Here is a 22105-nt window from a genome sequence, read left to right as displayed (position 1 = left end):
CAAGAATACCAGTTCAGCTTTGATTTGCAATTGACTCCTTGTCCCTTGAATCATCTAATACTATGAATAGTATCTTAATTCTTTCAGCCATGTGGGAAATTGAAATGGCAAAATCTTGGGAAAGTCTGTTTAGGAAATGTGAAAATTCTGAAATGAAAGAGGATATTTCTTAGAACTCTGATTTTTCTTCTCTGTTTCTTCTGTCTTTTTGAAGAACTTGCTGAAAATTTAAATCATATTACATGTCAGGACTACCTCTTGATGGCATCATTGTCACTTTTTTCTTTTTATTTACAATATTGTGTTAGTTTCTGGTGTACAGCAAAGTGATTCATATATATATATATATAAATAAAATCTTTTTCATATTCTTTTCCATCATAGTTTATTACAAGATATTGAATATAGTTCCCTGTGCTATACAGTAGGACCTTGTTGCTTACCTAGTTTATCTCTAGTAATCTGTATCTGCTAATCGCAAACTCCTGATTTATCCCTCCCTCCCTTCCCCTTTGGTAACCATAAGTTTGTTTTCTATATCTGTGAATCTGTTTCTATTTTGTAAATAAGTTCATCTGCATCATATTTTAGATTCTACATATAAGTGATATTGTATGGTATTTGTCTTTCTCTTTCTGACTTACTTCGCTTAGCATGATAATCTCTAGCTCCGTCCATGTTGCTGCAAATGGCATTATCTCATTCATTTTCACTTTTTTCTTTTTAGCTCCAGGAAAACTAGTACATGTATGGCAATAGCAAGTAGTAGCTTTTAATATATTAAATAGTAACTATTGCTTCTCCTATTATCATTGTTCAAAAAAAATCAGTAAATCACTCTTTTGAAAAGTTAGGTGCTTATCTTTTTAGAGTAAGTTCTGAATTATACTATTAACTAATTAGGAGAGAAAGTTTTAAAATTGTCTAGGAGAGAAAATGAAACATGTTGGATATGCAGTAGAATATGGATTAAGAACCTGGATTCTAGATTTGAATCTGAGTTCCAGTGCTTACTATGTGTGTGACATTGGGAAAATCATTTCATCCTTCTTCATCCATCTATAAAATTTGGCTAAGGGTGGTTCCTAGCTCATAGAGTTATTAGGAGTAAATGTAACTTTCTCAGCCAAGTCCCTTGTATATGTAATTGTCCCATAAATGTTGTGTTATCTCTTTTTTGTGCACTGATATTTCGGTGGAACCTGTATATTAGTTTATCCCTTTTTGTGAAACTGGAAGTTCAATAGTGGTAGCTTGAATTCATTGCTCAGAAAGTGAGGTGTTTGCTAAAGGTAGATGCCACTGCTGCCTTCTTAAACTTTGACGGTGTATTTACAGGCAGTGGGCAAAGACCCCAGTTTCCATGTTTCTCTGTAAATACTGGACAGGTGGCAACCTTCTTGCTTTCATTAAAGTGTTTGCCCACTTGAGATAAATTACCTCTTCCAGGTATCCAAATGGTGTGCCTGCAAGAGATCATTTACCTCAAACAGGGGAGAATGTTACTTCCACTGAAGGGCTGGGATATCAATCATTATAGGAGTGGACTAAGGAACCCTACAGATAGCTGAGCATTTTTATATGACTTGTTCAGACTGAATTTCTCGAGATAGAAACAATTGTGCTGATTTGCTTTGAAATATCTCTGAACAAATACAGGAGTAGATGGTTATGAGTAGAATGTTCATCCATTTTCTTACACATTTACGCACTTCAATTATAATTGAATTTTAATTATCTAGAGGATAGATGACTCAAATATACATGCTCCTGCTATTACTACTCACAGCTTTCTTTCATCGTATACTTTGAGTTAACTTTGTAGAGGTCATAGCAGCTCTTCCAGGTAAAACTCAGAAATCTAGGTTGTATTCGGCACAACACTGAGGTTTCATATTAGGAAGTTCAAAGCAGTAAGTAAAGATACTTGTACTAATAAGTAGTTATTAGTATATATTTGAAAGCTTAAAGGCTTTAGTGAATCCTAACAAAGAATAAAAAGAGATGTGTTACTCCAAGTTTGGTCGTCGACCAGCAGCATCAGCATTAACTGTGGGGTGTTAGAAATGCACAGTCTCAGACTCCATTCCAGAGCTATTCAGCCAGAATCTGCATTTTAACAAGATGATTTATAACCACAGTAAAGTGTGAGGAGAAGTAATTTAGAGAATTTTGTTATACACATAATTTCACTCATATCTGAAATTGAAATAAGTACAATCTGACCGTGGATCATTTTTAGTATTTGAGCTATTAGTGTCTATTTTGAGCCACATTTAACTTACTGACTTTTGTGACTTTTAAAATTATTATTCTTGCATTTTCCCATATTTTTTCAAACACTTTATTCTGAGAATTTTCAAACATGGAAAATGTGAAAGAAGTTTTGTTTTCTAAATTAAAATTTATTTGCCTATCATTCTTAAGAACAATTTTTGAATGAATAATTTATCCTTGGAAGTGTTCATGACTGTGTAAAATTCCAGTGTCACAATTTTCATAGAATACATTTATTTGTTAAAATAATATACAAAATCAAAATTATTTTAAGAAACATATATGAGGCTTTAACATATTTTGCAACTTATAGGCAGTTTGTAGAAAACTTTTAAGACCCTTTTCTTAGAAGATTTAGTTGAATATCCAGATACTGTCTAACAAAACGACACAATTATTTTTTAAGATTTTTGTAAAAGAAAAAAAGAAAAAATTTCCTCTCAGATCTATTCTAAAATAATACATGTGTATTTAAAAATATTTTAAACCTCCACCTTGTTCCAGAAAAAAAATTATGGCAGCTTACAGGTATTTGTAAAATATCACTGTAAGACAGCTCTTGTAATCTCCCTGAGAGTATGATTAATATTTGTGTCTACTTCTTTCAAGTTGTTTTGTGTGTATTTCAATATGACTGGGTCAATTCTATGTACCATTTTTCATTGTTCTTTTTCTCGCACTTATTTTAAATGGCTATAATAATCGTACCATCTCATTGGCTATTGTAATGGTTTAAACGAGTTATTGCATGTTGGCAGTGCTTGGTTTGTCACATATCTTTGTAAAAGCAGCAGTATTGTTCCTCATTTCCTACTCTTTAGCTCGGTATACAAGACCTTTCTTGATCTGATTCTCATTTATTTGTATAGTCTCACCTCCCTGTACTCTCACTGATAAAACTACAGTTTAGCTAAACTGAGCTGCATGTTGTTCCGCAGATAGGAGACGCTCTCTTATTTCTCCAAACATACGGAGCAAACCATTAATACTTTTTTTGCTACTAAACCCTAAGAGGAATTTATTACATGGATTATCATATTGAAAATATTGAATAACATTCACAGTTTATATCTTTTTTTTTTTTTTGCGATACGCGGGCCTCCCACCGCTGCGGCCCCTCTCGCCGCGGAGCACAGGCTCCGGACGCGCAAGCCCAGCAACCATGGCCCACGGGCCCAGCCGCTCCGCGGCACGGGAGATCCCCCTGGACCGGGGCACGAACCCACGCCCCCCGCATCGGCAAGCGGACCCCCAACCACTGCGCCAACAGGGAAGCCCCACAGTTTATATCTTTAAAGGCTACTTCATAGAAGATGCAGAAGTTTTTTTCTTGTTAGTGTTGCTTATGTTTTTCTTCAGTGAAAACTGAGAGCGTATTATATTATGGTTCTCTGAGTAGAGTAGTCCAGGTATGCAGCTTTCTTATTATTTAAGTTGACGGAGAAGTAGAGGCTGAAGGATATAGTTTTATGATTGTGTAGTGTATTCCTTAGATAAGGGAGCTCTTAATCTGGGGTTCATAGAACCCTTCTCAAAATGGTCCATGAATAGAATTCAGAGGGGGAGCATCTGTAGACTTGGATGGAAAATAATTGTCTTGTTTCATTAACCATTAATGAACATTTCCTTCAATTATGAATGGTGATGACAGACCATGATAATATTAGCAGCATGGTGACTTATTTACTAATAGAAATTACAGATATTTTCAAGTTGTAATACAGTTGTTGCAGCTATCTTCAGATATTGTTTATGCTCATCTTTGATGATCAGTAATCATGAGACTCATCACATACATGGTATGTAATCACAGTCTTCTATGTACAGATGGATGCTGGTGCAATGTAGCTGGCCATGTATCAGGACGATTGTACACCTAGTAGTTGTTCATCCATCCAGTTGAGCTTCTATATTCTTCATGTCTATGTTGCTTTCCAGTATTCCCTAAGTACAAAATTCTGTGATTTCTTTGAAAGTGCAACCTGCAAGCACCTGGAAACACTTTAGAACTCTTTCAAAAGTGCTACTTACGTTCCTTCTATCTTCATAACATCAAATTTGAACCATAGATTCACAATCGTTTTTCTTTCTTATATAAACGTATTGAATAAGTTGACCTAGCCAAAGATGAACTCACTGACTTTTGAACAAAAAACTTTCCACAATAGGTCTTCTTTTTTTTTTAATTTTACTTTTTTTTTTGCGGTACGCGGGCCTCTCACTGTTGTGGCCTCTCCCGTTGCGGAGCCCGGACGCGCAGGCTCAGCGGCCGTGGCTCACAGGCCCAGCCGCTCTGCAGCATGTGGGATCTTCCCAGACCGGGGCACAAACCCATGTCCCCTGCATTGGCAGGTGGACTCTCAACCACTGTGCCACCAGGGAAGCCCTATGCTATATCTTTTAAAAAAATTTCAGTCTATATTTTAAATGTATTGTCTTATGCATAATATATTTATAATAAAACAAAATAGTTTGAAAACTGCATTTTAATAAAATTTGCTTCCTTTGTAACCCTACATATTTTGACTTAACATGTTTAAAAGTATTATGCTAAGAAGGAGATCCATAGGTTTTACTAGGCTATCGAGGGTATACACGGGACAAAAAATGAGCAAGAACCCCTGCTTTTTTTTAAAAAACTGGATACTATTTATTTATTTATTTATTTATGGCTGTGTTGGTTCTTTGTTGCTGCATGCAGGCTTTTCTCTAGTTACAGTGATCAGGGGCTACTCTTCCTTGTGGTGCGCAGGCTTCTCATTGTGGTGGCTTCTCTTGTTGTGGAGCATGGGCTCCAGGCACACGGGCTTCAGTAGTTGTGGCACGTGGCCTCTAGAGTAAAGGTTCAGTAGTTGTGGCGCATGGGCTTAGTTGCTCCGCGGCATGTGGGATTTTTCCCGGACCAGGGTTCGAATCCGTGTCCCCTGCATTGGCAGGTGGATTCTTAACCACTGCACCACCAGGGAAGTCCAAGAACCCCTGCTTTTGATAATCATTCCCCTAAATACCATTTGTCTAAGTCAAGATATGTTTTTGAGTAGTTCTATTATTGGGCATTTGTACCTATAGTATTATTTATAAATAACGCTGATAGAAACAGGAGCTACTGATTCTTTTTTTTTTTTTTTTTTAATGTTTTTTTTTTTTTCTTGTAACCTGCTCTTATCATTTATTCTATCTGAGTTTTACCAGTGCATCAGGTCTAATGGCTCAGTGTTTTCCAGGATGGAACCCTATTTTTTTTTTTTTTTTTTTTTTTTTTTGCAGTACACGGGCCTCTCACTGTTGTGGCCTCTCCGGTTGCAGAGCACAGGCTCCGGATGCGCAGGCTCAGCAGCCATGGCTCACAGGCCCAGCCGCTCTGCAGCATGTGGGATCTTCCCGGACCGGGGCACGAACCCGTGTCCCCTGCATCGGCAGGCGGACTCTCAACCACTGCGCCACCAGGGAAGCCCGAGCTACTGATTCTTAATCAGTGTTATAGGTCTCCTCTCCACATTGCCTAACACAGTGCCTTCATGCATATGAGTTGCCCTATAGCTAGCTGTTTAATGAATGAATGAGGAAGACAGTATACAGTGCTTTTTAAAATAGTTTTGTTATTTCTGGAAAAGTGTTTATGCTTTTTAAAAATTATCTAGAGGATAATTAAATTTATGCTTGGTATAAAAACTTCACACAGTATAGAAACCTGCACAGAAGAAATAAAAATCACCCAAAAGGCCATCCCCAATCATTCTTAACACTTTAATGATTTCTACAAATCTCCCAGACATGTGTACCAACAGGTATACATACAAACACACCCAGTTTTATATGAGGGAGTCATACAATCATGCCTCATCATAATTTTGTTTCTACTCACTGGATAATAAATGTCTTTCCATGTCAATAAGGTAGGTGTACATCATTAATTGTATTTGATAATATACTATTTCATTGTTTACATAGTTTACTCTGAAAATTCCCTGTTGATGGATATTGGCATTTTTTCATATTTTTTTACTATTTTAATTAATATTATAATAAACTATGCTGTAATTAACATGTTTGTACATAAAATCATTTTATACTTGTGCACTTATTTCCTTGGCTAAACTCCTCAGAAATGAGTTTGCATATTTTACGTTTGGAAAGTATTGCCAGTCTGCCTTTTGTAAAAGTTGCTTTGTATTACACTCCTATGAACACTACTGAGAGTTCTGGCTTTCTCATAATGCCTTTGGTACATGAAGTTTTAACAGTCTTTCTTATTTTTATCAATTTGAAAGGCAAAAGAAACTATGTCGTTCCTTATTTGTAATTTTGACTGTTTGATTGCAAATCTTTTCATTTGTTCTATACCCATTCATATTCTTTTACACATTATCTCATTATGTTCATATATGGGTGTGTGTTTGTTTCTTATAGAATTATAAGAACTCCTTGTGTATCACACATATTAGCACTTTGCCATATAGTGTAAATAATTTTTCCAGTTTGTATTTTAATTTTGTTTGTGTATTTTTGTATGGTTAACATTATTAATCATTTACTTTATGGTTTTTCTTTTGGTGATTTAGTTAGAAAGGCTAGCCTCACCGCAGGTGGTGTTGCTCATATTTTAGTCTAGTATTTTTGATTTTTACATTAAATCTTGGATTTTATCTGGAATTATTTTCAGAGAAGTAGTGAGGAAATTAATAATATTTATTTGTGTATGGATGACCAGCTAGCCCCAATACGTTTTAATTCCATCATCTGTCTTTTACCTAGTGAATTAAGATATGCCATTTAGTATATATTTATTATACGTACTTGGATCTATTTCCCGTCTCTCCAGTCAATTCCATTAGTCTTCCTGTCTCTTCTGGTATTGGTATCATACTGCCCTTTTCATGTGTATTTCTTGAAGTTTTAAAATATGGTAAGACATTCTCTTATTACTTTTTGAAAATAGTATTTTGGGCTTTTTTTCATAGTATTTTTAGTTTCATCTTTAGATAGAACACAGTTTTGAATCTTACCTTAATGATTGGCTCCCAAGTTTGAAAACTGATTCATATTTTCAAATTACAGCTCTTTGAAAACAGGCATTTTTTTGCTCAGAAGAGTGCTCTAAGATTGTGATGTGTTGGGGTCACTTGAAAGGAGTTATACATGAAAGGGATAATAGTGAAAGATGCTCCTGGAAAAGTAAGCAGGGATCAGATCATGTAGGACCTTATGAGCCATGTTTAAGCTTAGAGTTTGACATTTATTCCCAGATCTGAAGAGACTCACTGAAACTTAAGCAGGGGTTGTGACAAGATCCTATTTGTGTTTTAGAAGTCATTTTTTCTACGGTGGAGGATGGATTGAAGAGGGGAAATGACTAGAGAAGAGTAGGGAGACCCTTGTAAGAACATAGGTGAGACAATGCCATGATTACAGAAAAAATTGAATAGCTGGTAGAAATGTGATGTGATTGGATGTGAGGGAGATGGCAAGAAAGATGGAGGTGTCAAAGATGAGAAAATGTTCCCAACTGTCTAGAACTGAGTTGAATTTTAATGCAGTTAACATTACTCATGATTAACATTTCTAACATTATTATTACCATTAGGCATTATTATTATTATTATATTCATGACTCATATTATTATTAAATTAAATAATGACATATTTACATACATATTAATTAAATAATTACTCACTATTCCCTTTTTTTCATTAAAGGCATGTTTCTCAATCTGAGTGTGAGGATTCCATTTTAATAAGAAATCACATTGTAGACTGCTCTTCCCACATGATAGTTGTATTTTTAGCAGCAGTTGACTTCTGCAATGTTTCGAAGGACTTTTAATTTTATTACTAACAACATCATAAGCATATATTATTCATGCTACATATTTTTTTAGGGCTAAATAAAGGTCAAATGGCAATACTGCAGTTGAGAGTGGTGGAACTCTTATAATAACCTTTCAACCTCCCCTCCCCCCTGCCTCAAAATCTGTAATTCACAGGTTTAGAACTACTGGTCGAAACAATTCTCTGTGAATTTGTTTTGAAGATTTTAACCTCAGATGTGCACTATTGCCCCTTCTATTGGAAAACGTAGTTGCAGAACATAGAGTCCTCTTCCTTCTTGAAAGATATGCTATTAGATAGGGGAAAAGTGGGCTTCCCTGGTGGTGCAGTGGTTGAGAGTCCGCCTGCCGATGCAGGGGACACGGGTTCGTGCCCCGGTCCGGGAAGATCCCATATGCCGTGGGGCGGCTGGGCCCGTGAGCCATGGCCGCTGAGCCTGCGCGTCCAGAGCCTGCGCTCCGCAATGGAAGAGACCACAACAGTGAGAGGCCCGCGTACCGAAAAAAAAAAAAATCTATAATAGATAGGGGAAAAGTGATTAACAAATGTATTTAGCATAAACAAGAATTTGTTAAATGTAACAAGTCAAACATTTTAACTAGTCTAGACAAGTTTAGACATGAGGAATTTTAGTGACATTGTTTCTCTTCTGTATCATTATACAAATAGTTCTACAACTATGTCACTAGAGGATTTTTTTGTTTCTTCATTTATTTAATATTGAATTAATTGTACTCTATACTGTATAATGTGAAGTATATCGTAAAAATACTTCTTATTCATCAAAGCATAAAATTATGCTTTGTGCTCTTTCTGTAATTCATTGAGAGTAGCAGTCAGTAACTTAGAATGTATGCCTCTTTCCCACTTGTTAAAAATTCAAAGGAATGCCTTATGGAATTATACTGCCACTTAATTTCACCTCTCAGAGTGGTTAGTGTCTACACAACACATTGCTATGATATAGTAAAAAACCACTATTCATTAAAATTTAATTATAGTTGATTTTTGCTTCTAAAGGCTCTTTATCTGTGAAAACTATTATTTTTGTGTTCCTGAAAATTTTCTAGAACAATGAGCTTTTATCTAGCTTCCGTGAGATGTTTTTTTCTGACATAGAAAACCACTGATGGTTTATTGGCGTTGACCTTCTCAGTCAGTGCTGCTTTTCAGTTTCAAACCATGTGTTCTTAGAATTGTGGAACATTTTTCTCTTGCATAAAACTGGCCAAATATGCTTTTTGTGCTTATGATATAAAGACAAGATTTAAACTAACTCCCAACAGCAGAGGTTCTTGAAATGTAGAATGGTATACTGCATAATTTAAAGAGTCTCTCCGTGTTCATCATTTTACATGGATAGTATTGTAACACAAGTAATGACAGATTAAGACATGCCTAGCAGAGGGAAAACTAAATTACACGACTTTTATTAAGGCATAAATAAACCTATTAACCATTATTTGGAATACCAATTAGTAGAAAGAACACTGACAATTTTATTTATCAACATTAAATACAGTTATTAATTACAGACCTGATGAATCCAGCAGTAAGCAGGCCATGTTGGATATTGCTGGGACCTTAAGTCCATTATATGAGAGGGATGATTACCAAAATCCTACGGGGAAATGAGTAATTGTAGTTGTAAAATGTTAATTGCCTTGGAATAAGGCAAGTTATATTTTCTTGTCTGAGAATATAAATAGTGTGACATTAAAGTAATAAGCTTCAGTAGTTGTAAATAGAAAATTAATTTGTTAGGTTTTAAAACAAAGAAAGGAGTGATGATGATTTTTTAGTGTCATAGTGTTCAATATGAATGACATACTGTAAATACATGCAGATTTTCTTTAGATACATTATTTAGTAGGTGGGCTATTTCTTACATAGTGAAAGTTGATATAGGCAGGGACTTCTTGAATGGATTTCTACAGGTGGATGGGAATGATATAACTGAGAAAATATTTTCATTGTGTTGTGACTGGCAGTGTTGTGAAATGAACAAGAGACAATTCTTATTTTTCTGTGCTTTTTTTCTTTTTCTTTGAAGATCCAAATTCCAGAATTTGTGGACATTTGCTTATAGGAGCAGCCAAGAGTTCTTTTGCAAAACTCATGGATAAAATTAATCTGGCAATGGACAGTATACCTTTGCACAGGAACAGGAGTATTAGATATGTGGTAGAAGATTCCCTGGTTCAGAGGCTGGCCCGTGGACTTCATAAAGTAAACACACTGGCCCTGAAATACGGTCTACGTGGCCACGTGCCCATTTTGGTATGTATGCAATTTCATTAAATAGGGATTTTAGGACTTGTAAATTTAATTCCGAATCAAATTTATTTGTAGTTTATATTAGTTGTACACGAGTGTAGGTAGATTTCTTTTAGATTTCATGTAATAGTTTAATATGATAAATAAAAGAACTTCCAAATAAGTATCCATAATATCAAAATACAAAAGTTCTGGCATGAGTTCTGAATTAACTGTTCTGTACGAGTATACTGCAACAGAATTGTGTGAGACATAAACAATTATCTTTTCTGTTTTCTAGCCATCTAGATTATTTCTTTTCTTCATTTTTCATTTCATATAAGGCAAATTATTGGTCACATAAAAAAATAAAGCCTTCATTTTAAGTTTTAGTAAGAGCTGGTATTGTTTTCTGTATAACCTAAGTTACATTTAATTTGGTAAAATGACCATTGCTATGGACTTACTAGTAAATCTGAAGTGACTTTTTGTAAAATTGCTCTTATTTGACAATAGAAAAGCACAGCATCATTACAGAAGCAAATATTTGGATTTACACAAAGACTGCACACAGCAGAAGTGGAGCGCCGCTCACTACGCTTAGAGGTCACAGAACTGAAACGAAATGTGAATGAACTGAAGAAGGAGCTTGACAAAACCCAGGGTCTTCAGATGCAGTTGAATGAAGTTAAGCAGTCAGTAAGTATATATGATTTAAAAACTATGGCTTTGGTGAGCTCTCCTCTGATATAAAATATGTATGATATACATATGTATATAAAATATCACAGGGCAAATATATATGTTTGTTTTCCTTAACTTTTTATTATGTTTCCTTTTTCAAATAATCAAATCCCATTAATAGAATTTCTTTTTCTTTAGAAAAATTCCCTTCTAAAATTCCCCAACAGTAATGTATTATACATTTCAAATTTGCTAAGAGACTAGAACTTAAATGTTCTCACCACAAAAAAGAAGTAATAATTATGTGACTTAATAGAGCTAGCTAGGGCTGCAGTGGAAATTGTTTTGCAAGTTAGAAGTGTATCAAATGAATACATTGTACATCTTAAACTTAAGCAGTGTTGTGTGTCAATTAAATAAAAAGCACAGCATCATTAAAATCATCTCAAAAAACATTGAAAAAAAAGATTTATTCCTGATGCTTAAAGGAGTACTGATTGTGTCAGCAGAGCTTATAGCCCTGTTAAAATGTATACTGTGACTGAAAGTATAGAAAATGATTAAGCTGTAGTTAGGATGGTTAACTGCTATGGCAAATAAACTTTGGTTGAGTAACTGGCTCGCAGCAAGAGCAAAGAACGTGTTCCAAGAAATGTTTAGTGTGAATTTCTTCCACTGAAGTGTAGAAATAAAAATAGGATTAATTGAAATAATAATTGAAGGAATGATGTATGTAATTTTTATATTTGACATCCAATTATGTAGTATAAAGTTATAAAGTGATGATTTCTAACATTTAATGATCATGTTGAACATGTATTAGGCACTGCCCCTAAGCACTTTAAGGTGTTGATTCATTTAGTCCTCTCATATCAATAATAATTCAATAATATTATTATCCATTGTTTTTTTTTTTTAACAGATGAGGAAATGTAGGGCACAGAACAGCTAAGTAACTTGCCGAAAGTCACTCAGTTAGTATGTGGAAATGACAGGATTTGAACCTCGGTATTCTGACTCCAAAATGCAAACTTATAACCACTTCACTAAAGTGTTTAATGTTCATATCCAGCTATGTTAATAAAGGATCGTTTTACTAAAAACAGAATAGATGGGAAAATGATGCTGTTTTCCTCTTTAAAAATCAGGGAGTGTGCCTGCAACCATCATCTTTCATTTATTTCAGGCAAAGTATACAGGAGGCAAACAAAATAGCTTCTTATAGTTCATCTAAAATTGTAACATAAAGGGACACATCCTGCCCACCAAAAGTGATTTAGTACCTGCACTGTTTTGGAATATCATGTTCATCTACTGACAGGTGTTCTTTAATAGCTAACTCCCATGATCATCTACTGACAGTTGTACTTTAATAGCTAACTCCCATGATCTTTTTATTGTTTTTGGTTTATTAGCTCCATACAACTGCTTTCACACACTATCTCTTTCTTATTCTGCATTGCTGTACTTGTTTGACCCTATTTAGTCACAGAAGAGTGAACAGAATTGCGCCAGTCTCTGGGAGGGATATATGGACAAGAGAAAGGCTAACATTAGCTAAGTTTTTAGGTAAAGGAGAAATTTTGGAAGAGTGGGAAGAAGTCCTGCAAAATGACGGGGATCTTCATTTATAGAGGCCAGGTAGATTGCAAAGAACAGAATGTTCTGATGGCAAGGAGTGGTAATTTAAAACGGAATAACAAGTAAAAGGTAGAAGAAGTACAGAAATACTTGTTCACAAGACCCAGAGAAGTGCTGTGCCATTAGCGAATAGAGGGATGTTAAAAAGTTGACACCTCAAATTCTTTTCAACAGTGGGAAAGTTATCAGTCTTAAATAGATTTATATACACTTAGTGTGATTAAGAGACCTGCATGGTTTCCTTTAGTTTTCCACATACATTTCTCAGGTTACCTACCATTTGTGAAACATTTCTGTTCTTTGTACCTCAAGATCAAGGTGTCTCTTGCCATTTGTTGTAACTAATTTTTGTTTGTTTAAGAGTTTTGCACAGGAGATAATACAAGTATGTCCTGTCCTGGATTCCATACCCCTTAAGAGATGGCCCCTCTCTAGAACTGTCAGTTATTCCAGAGCAGATGCAGTCATGATATTGTAAAAGTTGTGCAGAGTTTTATTGGCAGGTGTTTATATATGAATAGATATTCTTTTATTCAGCAAATACCTACTGAGAAGCTACTGAATGCCAGGCACTCCTCTGTGTGATGGGTGAGCAAGCTGAAGGAGGTCTCTGCCCTGTGGAGCTCACATCCTTAAATGTGTGGTTGGTGGAAGGGTGCGGACAGGCAGTAAAAAAGTGAACAACTACCTAAGGTGAATTTAGATAATGATAATGGCTGTGAAGAAAATACAAGAAGATGGCAATAGCGTGAGTGGTGGTGGGAGTGAGAGAGGTATGGTGTGGTAAGGACTCTCCAAGGAGAGGGTAGTTTGACCAGGGAAACCTGAATGGTGACATACACTGAACACAGACTTTCAGGTAATCCTTTAAAAGCATTTGAACTTGTTAAAAGCTTTAATTCCCACATCGTTATCTTTATAAAAAGTGCTCATGTATCAAGATTTAAACCGAGCGTTATGGATTTACTTAGAACATGAATATTTCCTGAGATTTTATTTGACTAAAAATTATAAATTTGGGAGTATAGCTGTTGTGCTTTAAAAATCAGAGTGATCTGGGACTTCCCTGGTGGTCCAGTGGTTAAGCCTCCACGCTTCTACTACAGGGGGCATGGGTTCGATCCTTGGTTGGGGAACTGCATGTTGCATGGCACGGCCAGAGTGCTGTTTTTTATCTTGACTTAGGAAATTAAGAAAAATGAATTGTACTTTTGTCATATATCAGATATTTAAAAATGTTTGTATTCTCTTTATGTTAGCAAATAGAGTTCTGAAGATTAAATGATACAACAATGCAGTTAGCTTATAATTAAAATTTCTTTCTTTGTTCAGAAATTGATCACCCATGAGAAGTTTGCAAGTGCATGTGAAGAATTGAATAATGCGTTACTACGGGAACAGCAGGCTCAAATGTTATTGAATGAGCAGGCACAGCAACTACAGGAGTTGAATTATAGGCTTGAATTACATTCCAGTGAGGAAGCTGACAAAAACCAAACTCTTGGAGAAGCTGTTAAGGTAGAAAACATCCCTCGCATAAGGGTTTATTTCTTCCAGGTTTGGGTCTTTGAGGGAATCATGTACATGTCTTGAACAGGGAAGAAATCCCAAGATATGAAATTTTATTCTGTAAGAACTTATAAGGATGGGACTTCCCTGGTGGCGCAGTGGTTAAGAATCAACCTGCCAATGCAGGGGACATGGGTTCGAGCCCTGGTCTGGGAAGATCCCACATGCTGCGGAGCAGCTAAGCCCGTGAGCCACAACTACTGAGCCCACGTGCGACAACTACTGAAGCCCGTGCTCCTAGAGCCCATGCTCCACAACAAGAGAAGCCACCACAATGAGAAGCCTGTGCACCACAACGAAGAGTAGTCCCCGCTCGCTGCACCTAGAGAAAGCCCGCGCTCAGCAACGCAGACCCAATGCAGCCAAAAATTAAATAAATAAATTTATTTATTTAAAAAAAAAAAGAACTTATAAGGATGCAATGAAACATGGTTCTGGGACCTCAATTCCAAGCTTGATTCACGTGTATTGAAGACGTAGAAGTAGGCTTTGCCGGTTGGAAACCAAGTAGAGATTTTGTTTTTGTTTTTGTTTTTTGCGGTACGCGGGCCTCTCACAGTTGTGGCCTCTCCCGTTGCGGAGCACAGGCTCTGGATGCGCAGGCTCAGTGGCCATGGCTCAACGGGCCCAGCCGCTCCGCGGCATGTGGGATCTTCCCGGACCGGGGCACGAACCCGTGTCCCCTGCATCGGCAGGCGGACTCTCAACCCCTGCGCCACCAGGGAAGCCCCCAAGTAGAGATTTTTCCAGTAATAATTTTATTCTTTGTTTCACTTATCTTCATTTTTTCCTGTCCTTAGTTCTTTTCTTTTTCTTGTTTTATGCCCTCCAAACATTGAAAATCCACATGTCTTTTGGATGTGAAAGGTTTTGGGTCTAGGTATCTCTGATTCTTATATTAAGTGTTTGAGGAGGGGGCGGTTAGAAAGAGTTGGTCTCCCTGTCATTTATTTGTGGGAAAGGTGTTTAGAAGGGAAAAAAGAAGTTACAATAAAATAATTGTCATTTAGAAAACTTTATTAATGGATTTAGGACTACGATACCTTTTGGAAATGTTGGCTATAAAATGTAATAGAATTATAGATTATGATTATAGTATGTGTAAAATTTTTACTAGTGAGGTTATACACACTGGAATGGAGCAACGAATTCCAGGAAAACCAACATGATGTAACACAGCCTATATAGTAGGTATCATGTATCATACCTAATACAGTAAACAACTCCGAGTTGGTATATAATTTATTATAAAAATAATATATATTTATTCAATACTAATACAAATGCTAATAATAAAAGTCAAAATTTGTCGAGAGCTTACTGTTTGCCAAGCACTGTGCTAAATACTTTCTAAATACTTATCTCATATAATCCTCACACAAACTCTATGGGATTATTCTCATTTCATAGAAGAGAAAACTGAGATACAGAGAGGCACATAACTTGCACAACCATTAGTAAGTTACAAATCTAGGGAATCAGATTTTATATCTGCCTTCCTAATCACGACATTAACTATATTACTGATGGACAGCATACACAGGCCAAGCTCTGTGCTGCGGTCTCTACGTGAATTGTTTTGTTTCATTCTTAAACTACCGCTATGAAATTGGTACTATTATTGTTCTTACTCCTTTCTATGAAATTGAGAGAGTTCAGTGGACTTGCTCAGGGTCTCCTCGCCTGTAAATGTTGAAACCGGGATTTAGTTTTTTAAAAAATGTATTAAAAATCATTAACCGAAGTTCTTAGGTTAATTAGGTAGATTTAGATTTATTTCAGTTTCCTTTTCTTTATTATTTTTTTCTTTTTTGCTATTATAAGTAATTCTAAGATAAGCAGCCCTGTCGCAAAATCTTTATACACATATTGCAATTAGTTCCTCAGGATTAATTCCTAGGTAAAGAATTACTAGGTCTATAGCCACATGTTTTAAAGTGTAAATATTATCAACTGGCCTACAGCAGATTTTTACATTCTCTCCTAAAATGCATGAGAATTTCACTTTTTACCCAAGCTGGCTATTACTATTAAAATTTTTTTTGGCCAATTTGATCAATATATCATTGTTACTTGAATTTTATTTCTTTGTTTGCTAGTCAGGTTGATCATTTTTATAATTATATTGGTCACTAGACAACATTTTTATGCTTCATGTCCCATTAATAGATAAAGTAGGGACTTCCCGGGTGGCGCAGTGGTTGGGAGTCCGCCTGCAGATGCGGGGGACACGGGTTTGATCCCTGGTCTGGGAGGATCCCACATGCCGCGGAGCGGCTGGGCCCATGCGCCGCCAACTACTGGGCCTGCGCTCTAGAGCTCACTAGCCTCAACTACTGAGCCCACATGCTGCAACTACTGAAGCCCAAGTACCTGGAGCCCGTGCTCTGCGGCGGGAGAGGCCACCACAGTGAAAAGCCCACACACAGTAGCGAAGACCCAGTGCAGCCAAAGATAAATAAATAAATTTAAAAAAAAATAGATAAAGTAATTAGCCATGCTTTGAAAAAGCATTTAATTCATATTAGAGTCTTTTCTTTTCGAAATAGCGTGTAGTTGAGTTTAGGTATAGTATCTATCAGCAGATAAAAAAGCTGTTCATATTAATTTCTTTAAAATGTGAGTAGCTTAAATATTGTTGTCAGGAGTGGAGAATTGTTTAATTACTATCTCTTAGTGAGAATTAGCAGGTAATTGTTTAATTACTATCTCTTAGTTAGAACTAGCAGGTAATGTGAAAACGCTCTCTTGTGGGCAGCAGTGTGGTTCAGTGGAAAAAGCACTGGCCTTGGAACAAGTATTTTCAAATTGAAATCCCAGTACTGTCACTTGGACAAATAACCTTTCTGAGCCTCAGTTTCCTCTTCTGCAAAATTAGGCATCATAATACTTAAAGCTACCGAATTTTTATGAGAATTAATTAAGATACTGTTTGAAAAGTAAGTATATGCTTGATGAATATTCTTTTGTGCTTTTCAATAATACTTAAACAAATAGTTTTTTTGTGTGTCCTTTGTATAACTTCTTTTAAAAAATAAACTGTATTGCTGCTGCTTCTGTATAAAAATAAAATAAGATCAGGAATAGAATATATGGAAAATACAAAAGAGAAAACAAGTTATTCATAACTTATCTAACAACACCACTGTTTACATTTTGGGGTTTTGGTCTCAGCTCAGTAGTGTCTAAGTAGAAACTAAGATGAAATTTTCTCTGGAAGGAAGCTTGCCTAATTACGTTTCTTCAAGAGCTTCTGCAAGCTAAACTCAACCAAGTAACCGGCCTGTGAATAAAGAGACACATTAATCTTATACACATTGCTAAACTTCTTTGTAAATTCTAATAATACTTTATCTGTACTTTCTAGGGTTTTCTATGTAGACCATCATATTATTTCTTCTATAGTACCAGTTTTGTTTCTCCTTTCCAAATCTTAATCCTTTAATTTACTTTCCCTTCCTTATTGTAATGGCTAAGATACAATGCTGAATAGAAGTAGAGACAACAGCCATCCTTGTCTTGTTCTCAATCTTAAGAATTTTTCTAACATTTCTCCATTAAGAAGGAAGTTTGGTATAGGTTGCTATAAATTGCTATAAATTGATAATCCTTATCGGGTTAAGGGAGTTATCTTCCTAGATTATGCACAATTTAAAAAATCATAAATGGATGTTGGATATTATCAATACATTTTTATGCATCTACTGAGATAATCATATGATTTTTCTCTCTTATTCTGTTAGCAAGTTGAAATATATCAGGAATTGGCAAACTATGGCCCATAGCCTGTGTTTATATGGCTTGTGAGCTGATAATTGTTTTTACGTGTTTAAAGGATCATAAACAATGAAAAATCAAACAAAACCAAAGAAGAAGAAGTGACAGACTGCATGTGACATACAAAGGCTAAAATATTTCCTCTCTAAAGTTTGCTGACCCTTGAATTATTACATTATTAAGTATTCTAATGTTAAGCCAGCATTGCATTCCTGAAATAAACCCAACTTGGTTGTGGTGACATTTTTTTAAATACTTTGCTGTGCTCAGTTTAAAATTTTTCACCTATGGCTTTTAAATCTGTGTTCCTAATCGTAATCATCTTGTAATTTCTCTCTCTCATACTGTCCTTGTCACTTTTTGGTATCAAGGTTTTGCTATCATGAAAGGACTTCTCACTCCAAACATGTGGAGTAGAAACTGGATAAAATATAACAAATGAATTGTGGGGTATATAGCCAAGCTTAAAACAAAGTGAGAAAAATGCTCATGTACTAGAAATAAAAAGGATATCTAAAAGCAAATGGTGAGAGGAGGTAAAGTCTAAATGGCTCATTGGGCTGTGCAAATCTATTTGGAGGCTGAAGTTGATAATCATAACATTAGGGAAATCTAGGCTTCAAGCCCTATGGACTAGAAAAGAGCTGCCTGTGTGAACCTTAGGATCTGGAAGGGCTGCCCTACTATGAAAATGTGGCCTAGAAAGCCCCTACCTACCAGCTACAGGGAATTTGATATTTACTCTGGATACGGAGTAGGAAAAAAGTCACAAAGAAATTGGAACCCCAGGCTGTGCTACACGTGGATGTAGGTTCTTAGTTTATGCTACTTTTATGTCCAAGGATTTAGCTGAGAAATTATCTTCAAAATGGTCCAATCCTTGTAGAACCAGCGTGACCTTTTAGAGGTAAACTTGAAAATATTCAGTGAGGAATGCTTCTGTAGCTCACAGAACACACAAAAGACTTGTATGCAAAATTCAATATTACAAAACATGTAAAGAAATGAGTTGCACATCAATTGAGAACATTTACATCTGAGGTGGTAGGAATACTTAAAGTACTGGCAGGTGCTTTAAAAGATACTTGAAGTGTTTTTTAAATGTTCTAATAAGGTATGGGTAGATATAAGACAAGAAGTGAAAATATAATCATTGAAATTAAAAACTCAGTGAACGATTTGAACGTTGGGTAGACATTAGTGAAAAGATACTAGCGAATTGAAAGTTAGCTGAGGAAAAAATATATTAATCCATGGCTCAGTGCATTTTGACAAAGGTATACATATGTCTAAGTACCACCAGAGTCAAGATATAGGACATTTTTTTATCCCCCAAATTTTCCTTGTACTTCTTTCCACTCAATTCCCTTTTTTTTTTTTTTTTTTTTTTTTTTAACACTCTCCCTGCTGTATCCTGGCAGCCACTTATCCAGTATCACTTTAGATTAGATTTACTTTTACTAGGGTTTCACATAAATGGAATCAGACAATATGTACTATTTGTATCTGACTTCTTTCATTTGGGGTAGCATTTTTGAGATTCATCTATGTTGTTTCTTTATATCATTGAATAGTATTCCATTACGTGGATATACACCAATTTGAATTTATCCATTCACCTGTTGATAGATATTTAGATTGTTTTCATTTAGGGCTATTATGAACAAAGCTGCTAAGAACATTCTTGTACAAATCCCTATGTGGACACATGTTTTGACTACTCTTGGGTAATACCTAGGAGTAGAAATTCTGGGTTGTATGGTAAGAGTACGTTTAAAATTTTAAGAAATTGCCAAAGTCTTTTTCCAAAAGGGCTGCACGATTTTGCATTTCCAATAGCAGTGGAATATGAGTTCCATCAGCTTCGTATCCTGGCGAGTACTTGGCACTGTCAGTCTTTTTAAGTTTATCTGTTATAGTGGGTGAGTAGTGGTATGTTTTTTGGTTTTATTTTGCATTTCACTGATGACTAATGATGTTAAGCGTCTTTTAGTATACTTATTAGTCATTCATATGTCTTCCTTGTGAAATATATGTTCCAGTCATTTGATATTTTAAACTTTGGGTTGTTTGTTTTCTTATTCCATTGCAAGAATTCTTTCTATTTTCTGTGTACAAGTCTTCTGTCAGGTGTGTATTGAGAATATTATCTTCCATTCTATGATTTGCCTTTTCATTTTCTTAACAGTATCTTTCAAGTAGAAGAAGTTTTAAATTTTGAAGAGTTTTAAATGTTACGGTTCATTTTTATCTTTTACATAAGAAATGTTTGCCTACTCTGATGCAGAAAGAATTTTGCCTGTATTTTCCTTTAGCAGATTTATTTTTTAAGCTTTCACCTTTAGGTCTGTGATTCATTTTGAGTTAATTTTTATATATGGTTTGATGTAAGGGTTGAATAGATGTTGAGTTGTTCCAGTGCTACTTGTTGAAAAGATGATCCTTTCTCTCTACAGTTACCTTGGCCCCTATATTGAAAATCACTGTGTGTGTTTACTTATTTACTTTTGGACTTTATTTCTGTTTCAGGCATCTGTATGTCTGTCTTTATGCAAATTCTATATTGTTTAATTTACTGTGCCTTTATAGGAAGTCTTATAGTTCATATCTTTGAGGTGCTGTAAGTTTTGCACTTTTTTGTTTTTCAAAAATTGTTTTGGCAGTTTAAGTCCATTGAATTTCCATACAAATTTTAGAAGAAGCTTGTCAGTTTTCTGTAAGACATCAAATTTATTCATATAAAGTTGCTTATAATACTTCATCCTTACCCTTTTTTTTTCTTTTTGGCCACGCTGCACAGCTTGTGGGATCTTAATTCCCCAACCAGGGATTGAACCTGCACCCTCAGCAGTGAAAGTGCACAGTCCTAACCACTGGACAGCCAGGGAATTCCCTCATTATTATCCTTTTAATGTTTGTATGTTTAACACAACATCTGTTGTGTTAATCCCTCATTTATTTCTAAACCGGTAATTTGTGATCTTTCTCTCTTTTTTTTCTCTAGTTAGAGGTTTATCAGTTTTGTTGTTCATTTCAAAGAACACATTTTGGCTTTGTTAACTTACACTATTGTTTGTTTTCTATGATACTTGTTTCTGTTCTTATTTTTATTATTTCCATTCTTATGTATACTTTGGGTTAGTTTATCTCTTCTTTTTCTAGCTATTAAGGGGTAAATTTATTAGGTCAGAGATCAGCAAAGTATCACCCAAGGTCAAATCTAGCCCACCATCTGTATATAAAGTTTTATTGGAATGCTGCCATGCCCATTTATTTACATATTGTCTATAGCTGCTTTTGTCTTACAGTCTTTGAGTTGAAACAGAGACCATATGGCCTGCAATGCCTAAAATATTTACTACCTAGCCCTTTAGAGGTATTGAGTATTTTTCAGAACTTAAAAAAAAAAACCTCTGCTATTGGCTAATTAGGTATTCCTCTTCCTTTTATTTTTTAGGTGTTGCTCTAGTGTTTATAATATGCTTCCTTCACCTAGCACAATCTGTCTTCAAATGATATTATACCACTTTATGTATAACATAAGAATCTTATAGCATTATACTTTTATTTCTCCTCTCCTTTTCTCTTCATTGTTGTCATAGATTTTACTTTTACATATGTTATAAATCTCTCAATTCATTGTTATTATTTTTGCTTTAAATAGTAGATTAAAATTTATTTATTTATTTATTTATTTTTGGCTGCTTTGGGTCTTTGTTGCTGCACGCAGGCTTTCTCTAGATGTGGCAAGCGGGGGCTACTCTTCGTTGCAGTGTGTGCGCTTCTCATTGTGGTGGCTTCCCTTGTTGTGGAGCACAGGCTCTAGGCATGTGAGCTTCAGTAGTTGTGGTACACGGGCTCAGTAGTTGTGGCTCACAGACTCAGTAGTTGTGGCTCGCGGGCTCTAGAAAACGGGCTCAGAAGTTGTGGCGCACGGGCTTAGTTGCTATGCGGCATGTGAGATCTTCCTGGACCAGGGCTCAACTCCATGTCCACTGCATCAGCAGGTGGATTCTTAACCACTGCGCCACCAGGGAAGTCCCTAAATAGTAGATTTTTAAAGAAATTAAAA

The 22105-nt window shown here is 35.6% G+C and overlaps 1 protein-coding gene across 1 annotated transcript in view; it reads left to right on the top strand.

Moving 5' to 3' along the window:
- The window catches only part of CCDC171 (coiled-coil domain containing 171), a 349858-nt gene that overhangs the window by 183958 nt on the left and 143795 nt on the right, over positions 1–22105 (top strand). Inside the window, 3 exon segments of the mRNA XM_065879246.1 lie at positions 10160–10386; positions 10879–11061; positions 14020–14205. Coding sequence (XP_065735318.1) covers positions 10160–10386; positions 10879–11061; positions 14020–14205 — 596 coding nt within the window.

The sequence above is a fragment of the Phocoena phocoena genome, chromosome 6 (assembly GCF_963924675.1).
Source record: "Phocoena phocoena chromosome 6, mPhoPho1.1, whole genome shotgun sequence".
Taxonomy (NCBI): Eukaryota; Metazoa; Chordata; class Mammalia; order Artiodactyla; family Phocoenidae; genus Phocoena; species Phocoena phocoena.
This window is presented reverse-complemented; position numbering and strand designations above follow the sequence as displayed.